Here is an 8,058-nt window from a genome sequence, read left to right as displayed (position 1 = left end):
ATTTTAGACATCAACTGAGCAAAACAGACCAATGAAAGAAGATCAGTTAGAGAGCAGATCAAACAGCGGAGAACATATGCAGATCAGCTAGCCGAGAAGAAACAGAGAGCAGATAAGTTAGCCGAGCAGAACAGAGGCCAGATCAAGTTTACGACTACAAGTGATCATATCAATTATGTGACTAATTGATCTGCACATGTTTCCAGATCAATCAGATCAAGATCAAATGTCTTGCGAGAAGCCTAGAAGGTCAGCTCAACAACCAAAGAGTCGTTGTGCTAAAAGACAAAATCATTAAATGAAGAAATAAACGTTGGAGACAAAGATTCAGAAAGTCAAGATCTGAGAGCAATTTTAGGACACTTGTTGGCGGTTCACCAAATACTTTCTGAAGGTTATAAATACAAGAAGAAGAGTAGAGAAGAAGTGAGAGCTAAGCAAGAGAAAAGAGAATACACAAAAAGAAAAATTCAAAAAGCTCAAACATACGATCAAGAAAGATAAGAGCTTCAAGAATAGTTGAAGCATATCGATCAAGCACACACTTAGAGTCATATCAGATCAAGTGTAGGATCATTTGTTCTAAGTTTATCAAGTTGTATAACATTGTATCATATCAGTTGAGTGTTCTATCAAAACACTGTCATTTTAACAAGAATCAGTCAAGGACTGAGTTCTTGAGTCTAGGAGTTCTTAGACAGGCAGCAGTGTAAGTCCAGTCTTGGATCGGATCTGTGAAAAGTGCTTCTATAGATCAAAGTTTTCTAGAGAGTATATAAATCCGTGTAAAATATGATATCTAAAAAGGGAAATGCAGAAGGAAAAAATGAATAAGGTTACATTTCAAAATTATGGTCAAACAAAGGTTATTTAGTTAAATAAATCCGTGTAAAATATGATATCTAAAAGTTAAATATAAATGAAAATTTTAAATGTTAAAGGAAAAAAAGAAGATTTGTGGACTATTTGTCAATTAGAAGTCTATTCAAATATTTGGTATAAGTGGTGGAGAATTTTTACTTTTTATAGTTGTGCCTAATGTTTTAATATTTGTACTAAAGAATTTCATAAAAATCCGTGGACATTTATTGACATTTTGGATATCTATAGACTTTCATAGAGTTTCAAAGAGTAATTTTGAATACCACTAAACTTTTAGTTTGAATATCACTTGACTTTTATAGAGTATATAAAAGTGTAGATTGAATATCTCTAGAATTTTAAACTCTACAAAGTTCTTCAAAGTCAAGAAATGTCATGGATTAAATACACCCCCGTGCGAGAACGGATGTGATCTGATTCTGCCATTCTGGTGTTACTGTTTTGAAACTATTGAAAATTGCTCTTAAGTGATTGGATAATTGATTTTTTTTGACAAAAGCTAATATGAAGCGGTGTCATGGTTTATTTTATGTGAGACGAATCCATAAACAAATTTATTAATTTTTATATTAAAAATATTATTTTTCATTATAAATATGAGTCGGATCTACCTGTCTTACAAACATTAACTTATATTCTCTCAAGAATATCATTATTTGAAAATTTTTATTCAACATATATAACTCAATTCAATATTATTTAAAAACTCTTTAAATTTAATCAACTGTTTAAAGTACACTTTTTAAATTAGCTTGGGCTGGTTCTGGTATAGGGTTTAATCGGGCCTGGGTTGATTATTGGGCCTTAATACTTACTTCGACCGAGATATGGATTATCCCTAAATCATCCAACTCGAAGACTATCGATTAGGTCATCATGGGCCAAGCTTTAGCCGTACCGAAAAAATTGTACCGATAAGATAATGTTATAATTGTGCGCTAACATGATAGAATACAGGGACAATTATATATACTAGTGCATCGATACACATGTTGCGTGTTTATACAGTATTTGATATTTCGGAAAAAAATTTGTAGCTTAAATTATAAAAAATTGATCCAAGGCATTTTGGCAATTTTTAGAATTTTCTATTTAAAAAAAACGAAGAAATGAAATCATAAAATGAGCAAAAAAAGAGAAATATAACTCAAAGCCATATCATTAAAAAAAAAAAAAAAGAACAAAGAACAAAGTCATACCACCGTACCGTCTAGCATGCTCCCTCTTAATATATAGGTATAGATTAGCCGTACCGAAAAAATTGTACCGATCAGATAATGTTATAATTGTGCGCTAACATGATAGAATATAGGAACAATTATATATACTAGTGCATCGATACACACGTTGCGTGTTTATACAGTATTTGATATTTCGGAAAAAAATTTGTAGCTTTAATTATAAAAAATTGATCCAAGGCATTTTGGCAATTTTTAGAATTTGCTATTTAAAAAAAAACGAAGAAATGAAATCATAAAATGGGCAAAAAAAGAGAAATATAACTCAAAGCCATACCATTAAAAAAAAAAGGAAAAAAAAAACAAAGAACAAAGTCATACTACCGTACCGTCTAGCATGTTTTCTCTTAATATATAGGTATAGATATAGATGACCTTCTTTCCCATTTTGCCCCGGCCCTTAAAACAAAATTTGTGTAACCCAAAATCTTATATATATATTTTCTCTCTTTAAGGGTGTGTTTGGTTAAGGAGGATTTGGAGAACGATAAGGGCCAAAGGTGGCATTTGGAGGTCCACTGGTTTGGTAGAAAGCAAGGGATACATTAAGGTTGCGCTTGGTACATGTGAAGAAATTATTAGTCTAAGAATAAAACGTGGGATAAATATATTTTTTGTAATGATTTTCTCAAATTAAAATAAAAGTATTTTTTTGTTTGATTGATTTTTTATGTTTAGGATTAAAATTTGAAAAACAAGTGAATTTTCGAAATACCCTCGGTACCTTCAATCCACTTCTCTTCTCTTTCACATGTCCCAAGAATTAATTTTATGTTTACTTCACAAAACCTAATTTCCTACTCAAACCTCAATCCTGTATATCACCACTCTCTCCCATCGAAACATTATTGGCAGATGTGAGAGTTGAAGACTGTTGCTTGTGGCGAGAACGTCTTGTGGCATATGGTGATGTCTTCTCCCTCTCGAATCAAAATTTCAAGTGTCAACGGGAGACCGAAATCTGGGAAAACCTCTCGAATCAAAATTTCAAGTGTCAACGGGAGACCGAAATCTGGGAAAATCGCACAACTAATTTCTAATTCAAATAGCTATGTACCCGAAAGAAGTATTGATTTTGTGAAAGCTTAGTGGAGAAAGCTTAGTGGAGAAGTGAAAATTTTTCCGAGATCCACTTGATTCGCCGCTCACCCATGCTCAGCAGCTGCCTTTATTTGGAAAAGTGTGGAAAGAAATTATGGTAGCTAGATTTTGTAAGAAAAGGGATAAAATGGTAATAGATCGGTGTAATATTGTGCACTGTAGCAATAAGGATTGAGAATACCACCTAAAAATAAAGATTATAATCCGACAATTTCTGGCGTTTACAGTGAATATATCACGGGCTCCGGGTTATCCTTCTCGCACTTAAAATCCAGTCAAACGTTGGATAAGGGCATCTCCAGTCATGAACCCAAAAAATGGGTTCATTTTTGCCACCTGTACTGCCATCTCAAAAGTTTAAAATTCATTACTTTTTAAACCTTTCATCCTCCATCATTAACCCAAAAAACACAACCGCTGATCCCGCTATCAAATCAAACATTAATTCTTTCATTTAATTTACTATTTTTATTTATATATTGTGCACATACATATTTAAATAAATATATATTTAGGTAATAATTTCTACAAAATTTAAATTACAAGTTTAATAAAATAATAATTTTTATAATAAAAATAATCTTTCAACTAAATTTTAATTAAAATATTTTAAATTTGATATAGAGTATTATGTTATATTTTAAAGATTTATAAAATTTTGTTAAAAACTACTTAATTGAAAATGGCATGCTACTAAAACATACTACAAGTTTTAATTTCAACTTAAAAAAATGACATTGAATTGTTTATAGTAATAATTTTAAATTATGTAACTAAATTAATATTTATGATAATAATGTTAATTTATTTAATTTAATTAATCATATATCAATTTTTAATTATTTAGTAAATTTTATTATTTTATCAAAATAATATTAATAAAATTGTTAAAAAATTTAAAACAATAAATATGAAGATAACGTAATTGTTAACAAAATTTCAGAAAAAAAATTGTTTTAAAAAAACAAATCATTAAAAAAATAAAAAAAATAGGAAAGGATGGCATTTTCATACACAATTCCCCAAATGTTTTCAGAAAAAGTAAGTATGAACATGGTTCATACATTTGAACCATGTTTATATTTTAAACCATGAACCCACTACCCACAATGGTAGTGGGTTCATTTTTTTTGGTTCAAAATTTGAACCTCAAATTTGAACCTCCCATTGAAGATGCTCTAAATAACTAATCTTGCGTTAATCAACCCTACCAAACTGGGCTTAAGATTTAAGAGGAAGGAGGCTGACTTGGGAGTATTTGGAGAAGATAATGGGTCAGATCTATCCAACATCTCCAATTGTGGAATTAGAGAAGAGACTGACTTGGAACATTTTTAACGATGTTGTGTTCGCATCCAAGGAATAAAATTAAAAGGAAAATAAAGGATAAACCAAGTCCCCCTCTCCTCCTACAAGAAATGAAATTTACCTTCAAGATCACAAAGGAAAGTGGAAAAAAATGATCCAATTGGTTTGCACATTCTTGATGACGACTCGGTCATAAAACAAAGGGAAATTGCATTCACCATCGGAACAGAATATTCATAAAAAGGGAATTAATTACTTTGTGTGAGTTTAAATCTTCAATATCACTTGGCCCCTTCAATCGTGGAATAATGACTCTTGTCCAGTCTTCTACTCAGAGATATGAAAACAGAAAATGGTAAAATAAGAAAAATAAATAAGCTTAATTTCTCAAATATATCCAGGATTAACTTTATTTAGAATCCATATTTCAATTCAAATTTCAAACAAATTAAATCTGAAAGGATTTGAGATCTGAAAGGATTTGAAATCCAAGAATGAGGGATTAAAAAAAATGAAGAAATTTAGTTCCACTTGCAAATATGCGCCTGGTAAAATATGATGAGTTAGCATTTTTTTAAATTTTTTACTAGAATTCATATTAATATAAAATGAACACGTAAGAGATTTGATTGATTGACTACAAAAAAAATTTGCATTTGAAAAGATAAAAGGAAAGTAATAAAATTCGTTTGGGTAGAACAAAATTGTAAAAAAAAGTCAAAAAAACCAGTCGTTTAAAACATTTGATACTGACCAGCAATAATGCAAAAGGAAGCTTATGAATTTACTGAAAATTACAGCAGCAGATATTGCACCACATACATGCAGTAACCAATAATTTTGAAAATGTAATCCCTGAGAGCATTAGCTGAACAATTCATCAGCTCAGATAAGGAAACAATCAAACAAACAAAAAAGTTAACTACAGAGATTGGGTATGCAAGCTCCACCATCTGGATTCTGTGGTTCCTTCCATATACGACCGGTTACACGAAGCTTAAGCTCGTTCTTGTCTCCTCCTGAGAAAAAAAGTGCCATGTTGCGCTGTATGATGAGGCCATCATGACTGTCTCGAACCTTTCGGTGACCATCTCTAATGCTTCGAGGGGTGCCCTCCCATATAAGTTTCCTACCGTTTCCTCCAACCTCCAGACTGTAGCTAAAGTTCCGAGCCTCCATCTCGTCTCCCATGAACCGAAGAAAAGCCATATATACAGGGGCACCTCCGAGTTGGAAAGCTTCAAAATGAAGGCAAAAATACTGACCAAAACAATGGAAGACCTGGATACAGAAATGGATATTGTAAATGAAGTTTTAGATGCAATTAGGCCAAATTCATTTATGCAAACCACAATTTGGAGAATCAAATAAAAGAGCCCGAAAGTATATTCTTTAAAGACCGCCAGTCAATCTCTGGACAAGATTAACTAAAGGTAAGAACATGTTACAGATGCATAAATCCACACCGTTAGCATCCATGTCGCATTCTCTACATCTCGAGGATTTGATTTCACGTAACGATGATTAAACGTGCATCCTGAATGCATGTCCACCTTGTGATCATCTCTCAAGTGGGAAACAAGGCGTGGAATATCACCAGCGATGGAGCACTCTGATCCCGCGTAAGGGCAGTTGTAAGGCCTAAAATTACAAATGGCTTCATGTTTCAGTTTACTGTAGTAAGGGAAGATTTCAGGGCATCCAAGGGAGCTATGCTTGCAAGGAAGTTCAAGGGATTCAGCCACTTTTTCAAGTGCTAAGCATCTTATATCGCCAAGCTCCTGTCTACAAGTAGGACATCTGTTGTGCACCCTTACTTTACAAGTGGAACACAGTGTATGCCCGTTGTGGCACTGCAGTAATCGACTTGAATAATAGGTCAATCGAATACAAATATTTTTTGTAACAAAACAGAATTGAACCGCCCACGAAGACAAGTTTAACACGAGTTTGATACCATGCTTGCCCTCGATAAAATGTCAATAATATTTACGCAAAAAAATGTTCATGATTAATAAGGCAACATGATAGCCAAGATTCGTCTTCAAGCTGGCAATACATTAATCCACGAATGAGTAAAAATCTAACGGGGAAATTCTCAAGTACATAATGTAAAAGAGGAAAATTATTTGAAAGCATACACAAAAATACCCGTGCATCGTTTATTGGTTAACAGGAAAAAAAAATTCCATACATTGAAATATGTCACCTTCCAAAAGTTTCACATATTTGATGTTCAGTGTATTTAAGCCTTTGAAACCCCAGAACGAACTATATCAACAAAAATTGTGTCCCGACACTGGATGAAAAAAGATGCAATTTTTTATTTACCAGCACGTTTATTACAAACCTCCTCTTACAAGTTAAACCATCAAAGATGACATTTTTCGTGCTTTTGACTTCTGAAAGGAACTTTGTGAAGTATGGTCAAATTCATATTTTTAGGTTGATTGATGACAAATTCAAAATCCAAACATTAAGCATTTCCTCAGTCAAGCATATGAAGTCTGCAAGAAATCCAGAAAAGCCTCGCTTATGGCATTCAATCGAAACCTACTTCGCACCACAGGACTTCCTCACTGAGATACACTTAGAAACACGATTTCCATGAAACCATGGTTCTACCGACAAATGCGGTTAAATCAAGCAGCTGCATAATTCATGAAAGACCATTTTCTGACAAATTCAAGAATTCGAATAACTAAAAAAAAGGACCAATTGGTCAATCCTACAGGTCAGCGCATAATCCTGGAAGTATATAATTCTTGCTATAGCATCCCATCGTTCAAACCAAGCACGGAAACACAGATCCAAATTACACTAAATTCTGCAGAAAATGAAACCATTCCCTCAATTTACAGCCTTGATCACTAACAATTACTTCTCACAAAAACAATCGTGTGAAGAAAACAAAAAGAAACATTTCAATAATAACCATCAACAGGAAATGTACCATTTGTCCAAAATACCAAGAAAATAGTAAATCTTGGAAACAAATCAACAATACCCAACGAATCAAACAAAACCCATAAAAAATAATAATAACAATAACAATTATTGATAGTAAAAGAACGATACGAGATAACCAACCTGATGGATGGGAGGGTACATAGAATTGGTACAAACAGGGCATTCAAGAAGCTCGTGAACACTTGCGGGCGGAGTAGTCAACCCACCATTGAGATTATTATTGTGAGAGAATGGCTTTGAAGTTGAAAACTGCGAAAATGAATGGGCGTTAAGGATCTCATCTTCGTGCATCCCTTCAAGGACTGATATGCATTCAATGCTAGGTTCCATTCTTCAAAAATCCTCTTTTATAGTCTTTCTTCGAGTTTCAAAACCAATGATTGCTCTTGTTCATACCCCCGAATGTGGGAGGATTCTTTGTTCGATTGCTCCCCTTTGTAATGACCTGGAGATATATTTTTCGGGAAAGATTTGAGATTTTCAGGTATGGAAGATGAACAGTAAAAAAAAGGAGGGTAGAAGTTTGTAACTGGAGATGCTTTTCTTGACTTGACGAGGC

At 33.1% G+C, this 8,058-nt stretch overlaps 1 protein-coding gene across 1 annotated transcript; it reads right to left on the bottom strand.

Annotated features, from left to right (window-relative positions):
- Positions 1–5,289: 5,289 nt before the first annotated feature.
- Positions 5,290–8,058, bottom strand: LOC140881326 (E3 ubiquitin-protein ligase SINAT3-like). Its single transcript, XM_073286533.1, has 3 exons — positions 7,620–8,058; positions 5,996–6,382; positions 5,290–5,810 (listed from the first exon to the last, which is right to left on the bottom strand). Exons 1-3 carry the CDS (start codon positions 7,827–7,829, stop codon positions 5,448–5,450), a joined length of 960 nt encoding a protein of 319 aa, XP_073142634.1. The 5' UTR covers positions 7,830–8,058; the 3' UTR covers positions 5,290–5,447.

The sequence above is a fragment of the Henckelia pumila genome, chromosome 2 (genome assembly GCF_033568475.1).
Source record: "Henckelia pumila isolate YLH828 chromosome 2, ASM3356847v2, whole genome shotgun sequence".
Lineage (NCBI taxonomy): Eukaryota > Viridiplantae > Streptophyta > Magnoliopsida > Lamiales > Gesneriaceae > Henckelia > Henckelia pumila.
The sequence above is the reverse complement of the archived record's forward strand: the minus strand, read 5'-3'. Positions and strand labels throughout refer to the sequence as shown.